The sequence below is a fragment of the Syngnathus leptorhynchus genome, chromosome 15 (assembly GCF_054491065.1).
Source record: "Syngnathus leptorhynchus isolate UIUO chromosome 15, UIUO_Slep, whole genome shotgun sequence".
Taxonomy (NCBI): Eukaryota; Metazoa; Chordata; class Actinopteri; order Syngnathiformes; family Syngnathidae; genus Syngnathus; species Syngnathus leptorhynchus.
In genome coordinates, this window is record NC_141209.1 from 106,921 (window position 1) to 123,265 (window position 16,345).

The window sequence follows — 16,345 nt, forward strand, 5'->3', positions numbered from 1 at the left end:
ACCATCATTTGTCTTGAAATTGAGAACAATTCTAGACGGGCCGTGGAGTTGAATACTTTTAATCATCATTCTATATGGGCTTTGCATTGTACGGAGAAATTGCTTGGCACGCGCGTGCTCTTTGTTCATGGTCAAAGGTCGAGTTGAAATCAAATTTCAAAAGACATTCCAATACTGCCAGACACGGCCGCCCGTGCGAGCCCACGGTCCCATACTGTAATACTATGTATAGTATAGGCGGACTTGAAGGAGATGAGATGCCGGCAGCGGGCGGGCGGGCGGGCGGGCGCTGGCTGGCTCGCTCGCTCTTCAGTCGCACGTCACCGGTAGAGCTTTGTCGCCGCTCTCTCCCGGTTGTTGCCGACCGTTTCTTGTCGCCGGTGTTTTTTGCGAATCATTTTGGACAGGTCCTTGTCAAACAGTTCGCCGGAGCGAAGCGCGGACACCAAGTCATCAAATTCACCTCCCTCGTCTCCTTGCGCGTTGACTTGAGATTTCTTTGCCTTCTGCTCCCGCTCTGTCTTTATCTGGAGAAAAGCGAGATTGTTCTTAAAGAACAAACGCGATATTGCACCGATCTGCCAAAGTGAGCTTTTCACCAGTTAACATCAGACCCATACAACTGCGGAGACGAGACCATACCTTGGCCTCCAGGAGTTTGCGTTTTTCTTCCTCCTCCTTGCGTCGGGCCACGTCCTCGTTGGCCTGTTTGGCCTCCCGGAAAGACGAGAGGAACGTATCGAAGATGCCGAAGAATTCGTCGGGCTCCGGCTTGGCCGAGTCTTCTCCAAAGCGTTGTAGCGCTTTGGCCAGCTTCGAGCATGAACGTTGATGAAAGCGCGCGCCACGCGGGGTAGGTAGGCCTTTGTTGCTCCCTCTTCGACTTTGACGAGAAACGTGTCAAAATAACTTACCAGATGTTTTGCCTCAACTTGGGACTCCTCAACTTCGGATAACGTGAAGGATGCCACGGTGAGGAACTGCGTGACCACAGGGACAAATCTATCCGTTGAGCCTAAAGAGCTTTGACCTTGCTGGTACTGGAGTTCCTGCGAGTGCAAGTAGACACATACGTACGAAAGATGCATTGAGAATACGTGGACGCTAGGTCTCATTGTAGCGCTATGTACGTATGTATAGCTTCCACCAGAGCCCTCAAAAAGGGATGAACACTTCAAATCAGTCCATACCTGGAATGTTTCATTGAAGGAGAAGAAAAAAAGATTCTTACCGCTTCGACACTTTTGACGGCGGATCGCAAATTGTTCACGTCTTTCTCCAATTCTTTCATACTAAAAGAAACAGCGAGACGGTGAAGACAGAAAGGATCATCTGGCCAAGCCCGGCCCGGCCCGGCCCGGCCCGGCCCGGCCCGGCCCAGCTGCACTTACTTGACTTTTGCAGCTTCTGGCACATTTCTCAAGTCTTGGCTCAGGGCCACCACAAAGCCAGGGCACTTTTTCTCCAACACGGTGACAATGTAGTTGAGCAGAGTGACGTTTCTGCGAATGGACTCCATTTCATGGCTTGCTACAGTATGCCGTGCGTGTAGGCAATGGGAAAGCATACTTGTCAATGCTCGACTTGGTGTCGGCGATCTTGTTCAAACTGGAAACTTTGAATCCGTAAGCGTTTCCCCGCTGTCCTTTATTCATGTAGTTGCCCAAGGCCAGAACCACTTCCAAGAGTCGCCGCAGCGTTTGGCTCTGGGTCACCTCCCTGGATGCGGCGCGCAAAGCTGAAAAGAAGAAGAAGGCCTGCCAATCACGCACCTCGCAGCAGCAGCAGCGGCAGCAGCAGCAAGAGGTCACCTTTGATTTTGGGTTTGATGTCAGCCACCCTTTCAGCAAACTTTTTCTTCAAGTCAAGAGACAAAAGTCTCTGTTGGTAGTGGTTGATCCTAGAAGGGAAATGGAACAGAGGCCAGCTCAAATGGGAGGATTTGGGGAAGGCTCAACACACGATTGGATTGGCATTTTTTCCAAAATGAGGGCGCCTTTCCTCAAAGAGAGGGAAAGCTGAGCTAGAGGAATCCGTTGCTTAAGAAGTCATTCCAAGCTTGATGTTCTGGGACAAACCAAGCTCGTCCCACCTGCTCATTTCAAAGAGGAAGCGGTCCGCTTTGGCCATCCGCTCCAGTTCGTGCTGGTGTTCCTCCAGCAGTTCAATGTCATTTTTTTCAGGAACAAACTTTAGAAGCTGAATCACACACGCAGCATAATCAATCTATGAACATTGCACTGGATTGTGAGCGAGAATATTTTGCACGCGTTACCTGTTCCAGCATGTCTCTTGGCAGATCTTCCTGTTCGTCCATGGATAGGATGGCGGAGCGAATTTCGCCATTTGTCAGTTTCAGCCTGTCACAGCAAAGAAGAGCAAAACACTGGCATCGTGCCATTTTCTTTTCTTCCATCTGGCCGTGGCTTTTTGCTGACTGACCGCGAAAGGAGAATGTTGCAGTTGTGCGCTCTGCGACCGTCGATCACAGAAAGCTCTTTGACTCGCTTGACGGCGGCGGCGTTGTCGTCGTCGCCGCCGCCGCTTTCTTTCTGTTCAACGGGGAAATTGTTCAGTGTGAAGATCCCAAACACAGAAGCGGTGTCAAGTGACGCACTTGTGGCCTCTGGTAAGCTGAGAACGTCTGCTGGAATTCTTCAAGATCCAGGACTTTGAATGCCTCCAGATCGTCAATTTCTGTCCAGACGGTGCCTTTTATTTTGCTCTGGGGTGGGAATAAAACAAAATCATCTGTTAGGTGTGATTGAATTGTTATTGGGAGCAGTGAATGGGAGTGCTTTAGCTATCTGCAGGCTAGTCCAGAGCGCCCCCCTTACTATCAAGTCAGGCAGGCAGGCAGGCAGGCAGGCAGCCAACAATGAATACTCGTACCTCAGGAAGCTTGCTCCAGTTGAAGGACTTCATTGGGTTGACTGGCTGCGGAATACTTTTCTGCCTTATACTTCCGAGAGGAGCTCCTAGAGGAGGAGGCGGTGGTGGTGGTGGTGGTGGAGGAGGAGCAAATGGAGTGTTGCCAAACGTTGGTGGGGGAGGAGGTAGAGGAAGAGCAGGAGATGGAAGCAAACCTCCTGCTGTGACAGGAGGGCCCCCCGGAACACTGGATGTCTGCAAATGACAGACAGACAGACAGACAGACAGACAGACAAATCAGCAGATGACCTTGCTGATTTCTTTGGCTTTGCCTTGGTGGACAAAAACACACATTCAAATCAAATACTACACTTTTGGATGGAAAAGCCCCCAAATCCATTCAAAGTGGTTTGAGTCCAGTTCGCAAACGTACGGAAGAAGTGAGTTGGCTCAGGCGCGCCGACACTTGGGCCAGTTGTTGTCGGGCTTGTTTGTGTTCATTGCTCTCTCGCTCCAGTTTGTCTTTCAACTTGTTGAGCATTGCCATCATGTCTTCTTTCTCCTTGTTCTTGGCCTCACACTCCCTTTCTTTCTTTTCCAAACGTTGTTTGAGTGCCTGATGATCTGGGGGCGGGGGGAGATGTCTTGATGTCGTAAAAACATTGAAGCTCACGCTGGCTTTCTCCTCACCTTTTCTCATTGCATCTGCTTGATCTTTCCAATGTCTGACTTCATTTTCCTTGACTAGCCTTTTGAGCAAAACATAAACAGATGAGGTTGAAGGCAACTTTTGTGGGCAATTAATACTGCTTACATTCGAACGATATTCTGAACGTTGAAGTCTTCCAAGGGAGCAACGTCAGGATTTTCGCCTTTGTCTGTCTGCAGAACCAGCTGCTGAACAATCCGATCCAACAACACCCAATATTGAATCATGGTACTGTTTTGCTTAACTGTGAATCCACAACAGGGAGGGAGCAAAGAAGGAAGCAAGGAAGGAAGCAAGGAAGGAAGCAAGGAAGGAAGCAAGGAAGGAAGCAAGGAAGGAAGCAAGGAAGGAAGCAAGGAAGGAAGCAAAGAAGGAAGCAAGGAAGGGAGAGAGACAGACACTCTTACATGGAGTTGAAATCCATTTGTATCCATTGTAAATGGCCTTACACGGCATCATGAGACAATGCTGTAGCGCAGACAGGAGGTGAGGGTACGCTTCTGTGTGCGATAGACGTTTCCTGATCAACTCAAACATCTGGCTTGCGCTCTTGGTATGGATATGAACCTGAAATCAGTCATAGAATCACATTCGCCGTGGCATTGGTCGTCACGGATTGTATTTCACGGACAGGGACCGCGCGAGCGAGTGGCTGGCTGGCTGGCTGGCTCACAAGGTCAAAACGTTTGGACAACTGAAGCTCGTCGTCATTCCTCAGCATTTCAAAAAAGTCCAGATGTCTGCAAGACAACACACGGTTGCTCGCCAAGGCTACAAATTGCCCTTTCACTGATCACACACCTGTCCAGAGTGGCATTATCGTGGGAGCGAAGTTGATCCACCACTGTCTGGATGCCCAACATCAGGAACTCGTAGCGTAAATGGATACGGAACTCCAAACTGCTCTGAAAAGAAAAGAAAAGACAATACAAAACCAGGAGTTGCTGAGGCGGCACGCTCGCTAACAGCCTTTACCTCGCCCGGTCCTTGGCTCAGCACGGCGTTAACGAAGGACATAACGGCAGTCTTCAGGTTCACTTCGTCTCTGTAACGACCCGTGGCCCGATCCAGGTCCGTCACCAGCGTCTGCACAAAACGAGCGTCACGCACAGCAACGTGGCCGTTTCGGAATAAATCCCTCCGCTCCAATCATCGGCGAAAGAGAGGACGATGGCTCAGGGCTACGACGGCACATTGCGCGCTGACATCACGCAAAAAGGACCCTCGCGGCACATCCGGAGCTTTAAAAGAGATGCCGGGAACTTTGGGATACGTTTGGACTTTTTCTCTTCGGTGTTTACAGCGACCCCTATCGACCGCTTGCCGCGGGGGCCTCGGACGTCAGTCAGCCTTCCGACGGACTCGAGACGGGTTTGGGTGACAACGTGACCTGGAAGCGTGTTCTCTCTGAGGCAAAGGTCTGGTAGTTGAGCATGGCCTCCAGTACTTTCTTATGGCCTCCGGGCACCAGGCAAACTGCGCCCAGAATCTCCAGAACGGCAACCTAGGAGAAAGACCGTTTGGATTGTCCCCCATTCTCAAGACAAACAAAGGCGAGACGATATCAGACGGCCGTTCAAAACCACTCCTCAAAAGGCATTCCGGAATCTAGTAGGAGCCGACGACGTACCTTGGTTTTAACGTTTTCTGTGGCGAGGCTTTGGGCGATGATGTCGATGCTCTGGCCGTGTCCCAGAACGTGAGCTCTTCCCTGCGAGTTGTTCATCAGAGCCTTGACGCAGCCAATCAAAGACGTGTGGACGGGAGACTCGGTCGTCTCGTAGTCCATTGACTTGAGGAAATTCAAGAGACACGATAGGCCGTCCAGATCCATAAACCTTGTGACAAACCTGCGCGAGATCAAGCAGAGAGCTGCAAAGACTTTGAGAGTCAGAGAGCGAGCGCCGTCGAGGGAGGGCTTTGGTGACATCGGCGCGCCGTCTCTGCTTTTTTGCAGATAAGGCGGTGCCGCCGTCGGCCTCTTCCAGCCGCGATCTCCAGCTCTCTCCCAAGAAAGTCAACGCCTTCGGATCCGAGACCTGGGTCGGAACGCCCTTTCCGGGTGGCTCTGGTAATTGTAGCCCATAGTGTGAATGTACCTCATGGGTTGTGTCCTCAGAGCTGTTTTGAGGCCTTCCACAAGCCTTTGTCTTCGCAGATCTTCTTCGTCGTCCATAATCAGCAAGGTCTTTCTCTGACAAACAACCAAAAGCAAAGCTATTTTGAAACGCTTGCTTTCTTTCTTTCTTTCTTTCTTTCTTTCTTTCTTTCTTTCTTTCTTTCTTTCTTTCTTTCTTTCTTTCTTTCTTTCTTTCTTTCTTTCTTTCTTTCTTTCTTTCTTTCTTTCTTTCTTTCTTTCTTTCTTTCTTTCCCCCTTTCTTTCTTTCCTTCTTTCTTTCTTTCCTTCTTTCTTTCCCTCTTTCTTTCTTTCCCCCTTTCCTTCCTTGTCAAAAGAAATCATCATCTACTTACAGTGGCCATTAAATGCAGCTGGTCAATATAATACTCTGGAAGGCTAGTCGCTCCTTTATTCTCTTCTACCTCCTGAAATACAAACAGATAGAAATTGGCAGCGCAATTCCACACGCACGCTGGAGGAAAGCAACATTTGCGCTCAATGAGATGTGCTTCTTACCATCTTCTTACTCCAGTAAAGCTTCCATTTTTTCTCCGCCGGCAATGCAAACATCCTAGCTCGGTGTTCCTCTGTCAGGTCCAGTTCATCCTTCGAGACGGGGGGGAAGATCAGAGGAAAGGAGGGAGCCCAAGCGGTCGAGCATCTCGCCGATTACTCACCACCAGCTCGGCGAACATAGCGTCCAGCTCTTGGCCGGGGGGCATCGCGACGGCGGGCTCCAGCGCCGCCAGCGCCGCCGCCGCGCTGGCATTGTGCTGCAAGTGGCTTATTTCTGGTTGCTCCTTCTTGAAACAGCAAGGGAATATGGTGGCAAAGAGGTGCCCCCCCTCAGATGTCATGTTCCCTGCCACCCACTCAAAAGTCTTGCCTAAAAACAGACGGTATATCTTGAATATGACACTCGACGAGCAGAACAACAACGTGGCACTCGTGGCTACACGTGCACAAGAACAACAATTGGCATTGACCTCTTTTGATGAGCGCTGTCACAACTTACCAGATGAAATGAGTACTGTCTCCTATGGTGCTGTTTCCTGTTGAAATGGAGGGCAGGGGAAAAAAAAAAAGAACAAAAATCAGCCCCCAAGTCCCATTGGCGCTAACACCGAGGAGCACTTTGGAGGAAAGCCACGCAGGCCTGCCCGAGAACAACACGCAAAGTGCGGGAGCTGGAATCCAAGCGCGCACCTGTGCTGTGCTGTGCTGTGCGGCGCACCTGTGCTGTGCTGCGCTGCGCTGCGCTGCGAGGCGGGCGGCCATGTGCAAAGCAGCAGTCAGTACTCCACTGGCGCTCCGTCATGGCTAATTCCTCTCGTCAGTTATGAATGATAACTGCCACTTTGCATCATGGCGATACTACACAATCATTGTGTTCATTCATTTCAATAGCGGGTGAGGCCAATTACATGTTGTTATTAGTGTGTAATGATGAGGAGCTTAGCTACTTTGAAATGGAATACCCAAAAATGCTCCGACTGTTCTGTAAGAGTGTGCTTCGTTTCCTTGCTTTGCCATCATTGGATCAGCTACTAAAAGAGATTGAGTGAGAGAAAAAACGGTGGCTAACACAGCTTGTGAGATCATGTTGCACTTACAAGTCCTTCAACAATTTAGCATACAGTCCACTTTCTCTGGGTGCCAACATGGGACTGATGATATGAAAACACAACATGCCTCTGTTTAAAAGGTGATGTCCAGACAAGCATTCGATTTTGCATTCGATTCTTCTGGCTAGTTTCCGGAAACAAGAGCGCTTGCTTTCAAGTTCCAATGTAAAGAAGCACTCAAGTATTCCAGTCACGTGCACACCCTTCCAGCTTCATTTATAGAACAATGTGACAAAAGAGTAGCAATGCAGCGGGTGGGATGGATGACAACCAGCTCCTAAGTTGTGCGGTGTGATGCCATATTTGGCAGGTGCCAGAAGATGTCAGCGGCTGTCATTGAAACATTTCAACTCATTTCTTGTCTTTACGTGTGTGTGTGAGCGGTTTAATGCTTACAACAGCGGCGACAAAATGGACTAAAGGTTGCCTTGTAGTCCACTTTCCACAAACAGCCCAGATCTTGAAGGAGATGAAACCCCTGGCTGCTATTTAAGAAAAGGATCATCCAAAGTCATGTCATTTGGTGGATTGCATTCCAAATGAAATGGATCGTTTCTTTCCCCTAATCTTGCGGCTGGCAAAAATCTTCACACAAGGTCTCCTCTGCTTTCAAAAGCCGGCTGCGTTTGGTTCTCCAGATGAGGCGGGCGGGCGGACAGTGCACGCAGTTATGCGGAGAGCCAAAACACACACGACTGCATTCCTGCTCCAGGCAGTCACGCCCCGACCTCACCCACAAGAGTTTCTGCGATGGCATTCAGAGCGAGCGAGAAGCTTGTTTGCCTGCTTCTGTACAGAGATTGCAGCTCTTAGAATGCATACCTGAAATATTTCCTTCATTTCAAATTGGCATTTGCCCTACTTCCTCACGAGGTACATTGCCACTTACTCGTTTGTTCCTAGAACGGCGCACAAAATCAATGTATTGTGTGTGCATCGTGATGGCTCACAGCACAGTCGCAGGCCGTCAATACTGGGGCAGGCAGGTCACGGATGACCATTCAGTGGAATGCCAATCTCCATCTAATTGGCATGAAATTGAAACGGTTTCATTTGTGAGCGTACATTACGGTTTGTGGCAGAATGGAAAGAATGACTTAAGCTAGCTCACGTCCGTCTTCTCCAGCTTTACTGTCCGATCTTCTGACGTATCCAATCTAAGTCAAGTTTGGAAGTGGCAAAATTGTAGCAAGCAGCGTTTACAACCTTCCGAATTTTATTGCCAAAACATTCTGGGGCTCCAAGTGGAAGGAGAAAAGTATAGTGGCAGGCAGAAAAGTATTTCTTTCTACCGGCTTCTAGTAAGCAGTACGGCAGAGTTACTTTGTTACCTGGCTGTCCCAGTTCCGGAGAGCCTCGCCAGCACAGCTCTCGTCATCTAACCGGCCCCTCCGGCCCCTCCGGCCGCTCCTTTCCAGCTGCCTGCCGCCAACATCCGTGCTCCTCCCTCCCCGTCTCTGTGGAGAGCTGCGGACTTGGTCGCTCATCGACGCAAAGGTCAAGCACTTGTTCTTTGGGTTCAATCGAGCGTCCAAATACGAAGCGAAAGCCATCGGGAGCATTTTGCAGAAAGGCTCTTGGCGGAACACGCAAGCGGTCGGTCGGTCGGTCGGTGGCAAAAAAAACATCCGTCGCTGCTCGACACTTTCAATTCATTCAATTCAAATGCACAAGCTTTCTTTGGAAAACAACAATCCGACACGCGCAAATAACGTTGTGGACGTTTACAGGCTCGTGTCAGCCGCGCTCATCGTTGGGACGCTGACGACGTTGGGGAGTGCGGTGCTTTCCGACTTGGTATCCCTGCAGAATAACACGGCGCGGTTCTTACGGGCCCACATTGTACTCTCGCCCCTGGGTTCTTTTCCTAGACTTGAACTCGAGAGTCTGCTGCTGCCGTTGTCGTCGTTATGACCAACTCCCACCCGACTGACGTAGCGACGATCCCTTATCCTTTCCACCCCGTCGAGTCCGATCTCTCGTTTCTGGATGCGGCCGGACAAGTACGCGGCGATGTATCGGCTCCGGTAGCCGTCTTCTCGACTCCGTCCCAGCAACACGGATATATTGGGGTTTCTCAAGGCATAGATGAGCGGGTTGACGGCTCCGTTTGTCCAGGCCAGCCAGATGGCGAGCGTGTCCATCACCGGGTTGAAAGTGTAGTCCCCTAGTGCGCTGATCAAGCCCATCAGACAATACGGACCCCAGCAGAAAATGATCAAAACAATCATAATGAGAACGGTGGTGGCGGTGCGCATCTCGCCGTAGAATCGGAGCAAGTAGGAATAGGTGGTCACCGGTCGCACGCGGATTTCCGAGAGACGGACCGTCTTGCAGATCTTGTAATGGCAGAAACACATGAGGGCAAACGGCAGCAAAAAGCACACGGTGATGAGAGAAACGCCATAGGCCGTGCCCAGACGCGAGGTCCCCGAACGGAAAACGGACACGCAGTGGGAAAGGCCTTCCCGCCTCCACTTTGGCGCAAAGACGTACCACGGAAGAGAGAAAAGGATGGCCGTCAGCCACACGCCTATCAACAACTTTGCGGCTATCCGCCGCCCCATCTTAGCACGCGGCTGTCTGACGATGGCGTAGTAGCGGTCAAAGGAAATCAAAGTCATAGTCAGGGTGGAGATGATTCCAAAGCAGGTGTTGAAAAAGCCATTGGCCACGCAGAAACCTTCTCCAAACATCCACACGCCGCCGTCCTTGCTGAAGAGCGTGACAAAGGAGAAGGGCAGGCAGAGGACGGCCGCCAGGAAGTCGGACAGCGACAGAGACACGATGAAGGCGTTGGTGACCGTCCGCAGCTGCCGGTGCTTGACGATGACAATTAGGACCGCAAAGTTACCCAGACTGGAGAGGAGGAAGATGAAGAGGAGAACCAGGGCCTGAGCTGCCACCAAAATGCCCATCAGGACTGTGTGCGCGTTGGCCCCGCCAGCGTTTGCTACTGATGCTGCCTCGTGGCTTCCTTGGACCTTTTCGCTGCTTGAGACGCCGGCCTCCTCTGAGGTGCCTGTCGCCAGGTAACTGCTCACTGAATAAACCAGCCTAAAAGAGAAGAACAACAAAATCGGATTAGTCGCGCGTGTGTGCCGGTTTGAAAATCAAACGCGCAACCCGGCGGCTGTTAGGCCTAGCGAGAAAACCGCTCCGCTCATCTATGCCCTCTAGCGGCCAAAAAGAAACACTACGTGCTGGAAATGTCAACGCATTGGGGTTTCAATTTTTAAATGCGCATCTCCTGCAAAAAACCATCGAGGGAGGGTTCACTGTCTAGTATCAAAGTTAACATTTTGCTATTGTGACAGCACTACACTAACCGTTTGAGAAAATGATGTCACTCATAAAGCTACTGCAGTATTCATGCTGGGCGGGCCTTGTCCTGTTCCTTCAAGATGCTGGAATGACTGCGAATGAAAAAAAGAGAAGCAAATCTAAACAGTGGAAGAAGGCTTTACCTTGATACGCGGGTGCTCGTGCTGCTGAAAACGGCCACGTCGGTGGTGGCGGCGGCGGCGGCGGTGCTGCTGCTGCCGCCGCTGCTGCTTGCCCACAGAGCCGCCGGTTCCATTGATGAGGCTCAAAGACTCAGTTCGTCCCTTCAAAAGTCACCACTAATGGCCATAGGTCCTCTTCATACATTGCTACTTTGTGACTACGTGACATCTGCACGGCCTCTTGCCTTACTGCCAATGTTCATTTCTGTTTTGCGATATGACGTTAAAAGAGTCGAAGATGACTTGTGCGCTCCACGAATTCAATCCGAGTTTCTATGTCACGTGGGCTCCCCGTGGACCTCGAAAGACGAATGGGTCATTGAACGGGGCTAGATTGAGCCACAGTGTGCAGCTCCGGTAATTCGCTTCATCTCGGGGTTCTGGCTTTAGGTTTCTTTTGACATTCATGATTTATTTACATGACTTCAAATAGTTGAGCTTTATTCACATTTCGACCAGCAGTGTCAGAGACGACAGAGAGGGGCAACATTTTGCCAAACGAATTTGTTAGCATTCACGATCACAAACAAACAAACAAAGAAAACGCCGCCGAAGGTGAATGTTCAAAACTGCGAAAACAAGAGCATAGAAGAACTGGTTGATCATTTGTTTGATTTCCTTTGCACGAGCTTTCCGACAATATGCTTTCTTTTCCTCCCTCCATGCTGCCTTGAATTTATTGAGCTCCTTAGCTCACTAGTTACCTGACAACGTCAAAATATTCCATTTTATTGTGCGGTCTCCAGCTTCGTCTCCTTCTCTGAATGCGTTGCGACCACAGCAGGGTGCAAACAATCTCATCCAACAATTGAGCAACACTCCATTTCCATGGTCCATTCTGCGATAGTTCATGAATAGATTCATTTTCCGTGGACTGGTTTTTCCTCCGGTGTCTCCAACGAAAATGGAGTGCTCACAGATAGATCCATTGGCTGCTGATTGATTGCAAATTGCAGCCAGCGCACCTCTTTCTTCCCTTTGGAGACGTCGACGCCCTTTTTTTTTTTTTTTTTTTCTGAGCACGCTACATGGCATCCCTTGGTGACGTTTACTGAGTTGTCATGGTAACATCTGCGTTCATCGTGATGAAAAATAGCCTTGTCAATTTCGACAAGATAAATGACGGAACATATATTGGTTCCATTGGAAAAGGAAGGTTAAAAGCATTGAAAATTGCATTCACTGTGCAGACATTCATTCTAGAATGATGTCTTCTCGGAAGCCGCTTTTATATGGATGACTTGGAAGGTGTTGTTTGTTTTTTTTATCGGCCAGAAAACCGCCTCCAAGTGCACAGTGGCCACATACAGCCAGCAGGCGACAGTGTTGCTCTCCATTGCGTAGAAGAAGCTTTGGTCATGAATTGAAACATACTGAAAGTTTTTGCAAAGAATACACTGACAATTTCAACTTCTGTCTCATTTTGATGTCTCACTCCGAATTCGAATGTAGCATAGAGACTGGCGCTTTGACAAAGTTCGGGAGTCCGCCCGCACTTCATTCCACTTGCTTCCTCCACATGTAATATGGCGGCAACTTTGACGTTTCGCACAAAGGGGAAACTCGCTCATGGCAGTGTTGGTGTCTTGCTGGAAAGGCCTGCGTACGTACGTATTGCACGAGGTGACGTATAGCTGCGGTGAGGCGCGGCGCGGCGGGCGGGTAGCTGAAAAGTGTTTACTCCGTTCTATTTTGAAAACCAACTACCTCGTCAACGGAGGCCGCCAATTGTTTGCAATGTTAGGTTAGTACTATTTGTCGACACCAGTCCAAACCATATGTCTGACGTTTTGACTCTTCCTCCAATTCGAATGATCGCATGGTCGCATCCAAGACATCGAATTGGATTGAAGAGTATGTTAAGGCCATGTTCTCTATGGTCGAAGCAACGCGGCTATCTAAAGAATACGACTGAAGATGTCAACGTGTTTTTGGTTTGGCCAAAGGGTCGCCACAGACTCGAAGGCATAGTACGTACTACGTAGTCGTAACAATGGCACGTTCTGGTTGACATTTGAACCGAAAATGTCGCATCATCAGACAGATTTCATCAGCACTACATTTGAAACGTAGATATTTGAAAGCCGCGCAGCACTAGTGATTTCTCCATTTGATGCTGCGACACATTTCAACTCGATATGCGAACAATGTTGAATTCTGAATTGGTAATCAGTAATGTATGGCCGTCCGTCCGTCCGTCCGTCCGTCCGTCCATCCATCCATCCATCCATCCATCCATCCATCCGTCTATTCCTCCCTAACAGGTGTGGCCATGAGCGCAACGTGCCCAGGACTCTACTGTGGCAGAATAATGTTCAATGGGTCGGTGGAAAGAGACTGTGGTGTAAGTATAAACCTACTAGAAATCAGGGGTGTCAATTAGTGGTGACAACATGAGTGGGACTAATAACATGACTAATGACTAATAAAGTTGTGTGCATTTGGAACGACATGCACGGCGGCAAAAAGCACTTTGATCATTGTCAAATTTGGAGTGAGTTGTCCATTTTTGCACTCAACGCTGCTGTGTGTGTGGGTGGGGGGTGTTTTGTTCTGCAGTCTACAATTGCAATTTTGATGCATGCAAGTGGTTAAAAAAGAATTTGTCTTTTGATGGACTGCAGGTTTGCCCTCGTGGAGAGCGGGCCAACCACCACAAAGTGTGTGAACGTTGCACTGAGTCCCCTCAACTTTACGATTGGCTCTATCTGGGCTTTATGGCCATGCTACCTCTCGTCCTTCACTGGTTCTTCATTGAGTGGTATTCTGGTAAGAAGAGGTGAGGATGATTTGCAAAAACCTTCTCCAAACTATTGTCATTGTCAGTTTTCCAGGTGATGGCAAGTGCTGTTTGCCTGCCTAACTTAACAATCATCAGTTCCAGTGCTCTGCTGCAGCACGTCACGGCCTTGTTGGAGTGCGGCGCGTCTGCCGTGCTCACGTTGTTGGTCACGGAGCCCATAGGGACGCTCGGTATCAACTCGTGTCGAGTCCAGATGCTGTCCGACTGGTACACCATGCTGTATAATCCCAGCCCCGACTACATCGACACGTTACACTGCACCCAGGAGGCCGTCTACCCGCTGTAAGGACTGACGCCTGTGTGCTATTCATACTAGCGGAAATGTGGGGATATTTCAATGTCTGTCAGGGAAGGGAGGGAGGGAGGGAGGGAGGGAGGGAGGGAGGGAGGGAGGGAGGGAGGGAAGGTGGGTGCGTGCGTGCGTGCATTAGTGGAGCCAGGCAGTGTGGAAAAATCAACGTCAGACTGATTTCTTCTCAATGTTTCTCCTTGTCAGCTACACCATTGTGTTAATCTATTACGCCTTCTGCTTGGTGCTGATGATGATGATGCGCCCCCTGTTGGTGAAAAAGATAGCGTGCGGTCTGGGCAAATCGGAGCGATTTAAGAGCATCTACGCCGCTCTGTACTTCTTCCCCATCCTCACTGTGCTTCAGGCAGTGGGTGGGGGATTGCTCTGTGAGTACACGCTCTGCTCTTTTTCGCGTCACTATTTTTTTCCTCACTCTACGCTTTACATTTGCTTCTTTCAGACTACGCATTTCCCTACATGATACTTGTCCTGTCTCTCGTCACTTTGGCCGTGTACATGTCTGCTTCTGAGATACAGGTAAGACTATTCCACCTTCCTTCAATGTGTTATTTCTTGGTTCTCTGTCCTCGACAACAGTTGGTATTGCGTGCATGCAAACGCTGTTAAACATTGGGAACACGTGTGTTTGTCATTTTCCTTTTCCATCATCTTGTTTGCTTTTGGCCCGGGGAACTCTTCCCAATCATTTTGCCTTTACTAATGCGAGCCGCTTTTCCTTTCCTTTCTCTGCCGCTTGTGTTCAAACAGTCTTTTAAGAACCTGGTTGCTAAGAAGAAGCGCTTGGTTGTCCTGTTCAGTCACTGGCTGCTCCACGCGTACGGCATCATCTCCATCTCACGGCTGGACAAGCTGGAGCAGGATCTGCCGCTGTTGGCCCTGGTGCCCGGACCCGCTTTGTTCTACATCGCTACGGCTAAGTTCACAGAGCCGAGCCGCATTCTGTTGGAGGGAGGCAATGGACACTGAAGAGACACTTTGAGCAGCAATATGTATCGTGTCGCCTGTCGGTATTAGGGATCGTGTATGAAAGAGTCGTCGGAAATAAAGCAAGGTATAAAAGTTCACTTGAAGCCAGAGTCATCTATTGCCAATTCTGGACACTGAGCTGTCGTCCGCAACGCCTTCACGTACACTGTACGTCGTACAAAATAGCCCCCGCGATTGAGTGTGCGTGCACTGCTCACTGGCACAACAAACTGTTGACTGACGGTCAACATGCGTGAGCTCTGCCAAACCTACACCGTTTCAGCAATCACCACAATCGACCGAACATGCACTGGAAACACACGCGCGACCGACAACAAGTCAAATGGGAAACTTACAAAGGGAAAGTTGGCTGCGCGTCAAGCTCCAAACAGGAAGGCAGCAACACCGGCGGAAAGCAATCAACACTAGCTGATAGCCGGGTGCCCTCTAGCGGTCGGAAGAAACCTCTACACTACCTCAACAAAAGGCAGTTGATTGTTTTCAGCAGGAGTGAACTTTACTGTCCCATTGCACAAAGCAAGGTCCAAAGGACAGTATTGCTTGGATTAGTCTGATGTGGAAGGGTGTGACTGAACAATGAGCTCATGTCAACCAAATCATATTGGCACCGACCGGAAAAGAAAAGAGGACCGAGCCTTCTTATGTCGAAATTGAAAGAGTGTATTAGTTTTTTTGTATCAATTTACCCCCCCCCCCCCCCAAGATATACAGTAGATCACCACAAAGTGCCAGCAAATAGCAAAAAGGCCTCAAGAGTTGACACTGCGTAAGTCACCATTGGTATCCGACACACAGATGCATATTTGAAAACAAAAAACAAGTTAAACATTCTTTTGCATCTGGAAGAAATAGCTTTGTTCCGCCACCGATTGCTCCAAAGCCTCTATTAGTCAGCGCGGCAGCATTGTGCAGTGTCGTGCAGAAGCATCCGTTGATTACTCCTGGATGTAAATGATGATGATGCACAGAGATCCCACAAGTCCCAGTGCCTGAATGCCAAGGAACCACAGCAGTAGCCAGAAGACGACAATCAGCACCGGTTCGACTATTTTGTCCCCAAAGTACATCCGGCTAAAACCCATCCCTCGCAGACACTTATTGAACATCCCAAACAGCGTCCCCATGCGCACACACTCATCCAGCGTGGGCTCCCTGGTGCTGGGATGGTCCTCGAGCAGCCAATTCGTGCTGGGATGACGCAGCGGTAGTGCTCGGCTCATACTCCCGTCAAGCTGCAAACAAATCCAAATGAGCAAGAACAAGACAAGACAAGACTAGGGCTTTTTTTGAAACGATCTATGCTGCATCAGTGGCAACGCGGGGAGGGAGGGCGGTCGGGCGGGCAGCCAGGCCAAAAGAATTCGGTTGGAAATGAATTCAGGTTACAGTGGTTCAAGTTGACAGTTCAAGTG

General features: G+C 49.7%; 3 protein-coding genes across 4 annotated transcripts; 1 reads left to right on the top strand and 2 right to left on the bottom strand.

Moving 5' to 3' along the window:
• Positions 1-258: 258 nt before the first annotated feature.
• On the bottom strand, positions 259-7,869 carry LOC147044805 (disheveled-associated activator of morphogenesis 1-like). Its single transcript, XM_085931066.1, has 27 exons — positions 7,721-7,869; positions 6,715-6,751; positions 6,377-6,585; positions 6,216-6,305; positions 6,053-6,124; positions 5,680-5,774; positions 5,211-5,430; positions 4,971-5,084; positions 4,556-4,666; positions 4,382-4,485; positions 4,254-4,320; positions 4,030-4,147; positions 3,686-3,824; positions 3,562-3,620; positions 3,305-3,495; positions 2,893-3,126; positions 2,618-2,725; positions 2,443-2,552; positions 2,276-2,360; positions 2,093-2,199; positions 1,812-1,900; positions 1,570-1,738; positions 1,392-1,502; positions 1,232-1,292; positions 915-1,049; positions 643-813; positions 259-527 (listed from the first exon to the last, which is right to left on the bottom strand). The coding sequence occupies exons 3-27, from the start codon at positions 6,554-6,556 to the stop codon at positions 321-323; spliced, it is 3,147 nt and encodes a 1,048-aa protein (XP_085787192.1). The 5' UTR covers positions 6,557-6,585; positions 6,715-6,751; positions 7,721-7,869; the 3' UTR covers positions 259-320.
• Positions 7,870-9,048: 1,179 nt separating this feature from the next.
• On the bottom strand, positions 9,049-13,965 carry gpr135 (G protein-coupled receptor 135). Its single transcript, XM_085931082.1, has 2 exons — positions 10,792-13,965; positions 9,049-10,381 (listed from the first exon to the last, which is right to left on the bottom strand). Exons 1-2 carry the CDS (start codon positions 10,902-10,904, stop codon positions 9,049-9,051), a joined length of 1,446 nt encoding a protein of 481 aa, XP_085787208.1. The 5' UTR covers positions 10,905-13,965.
• jkamp (jnk1/mapk8 associated membrane protein) lies at positions 12,416-15,017 on the top strand. Of its 2 annotated transcripts, none has more exons than XM_085931084.1 (7): positions 12,416-12,574; positions 13,095-13,174; positions 13,455-13,609; positions 13,709-13,915; positions 14,130-14,311; positions 14,386-14,462; positions 14,694-15,017. In XM_085931084.1, exons 1-7 carry the CDS (start codon positions 12,568-12,570, stop codon positions 14,910-14,912), a joined length of 927 nt encoding a protein of 308 aa, XP_085787210.1. In that variant the 5' UTR covers positions 12,416-12,567; the 3' UTR covers positions 14,913-15,017. The 2 variants fall into 2 exon arrangements, with proteins under 2 accessions (XP_085787210.1, XP_085787209.1); XM_085931083.1 differs by having other exon boundaries at positions 13,455-13,599; positions 13,657-13,915.
• Positions 15,018-16,345: the final 1,328 nt, after the last annotated feature.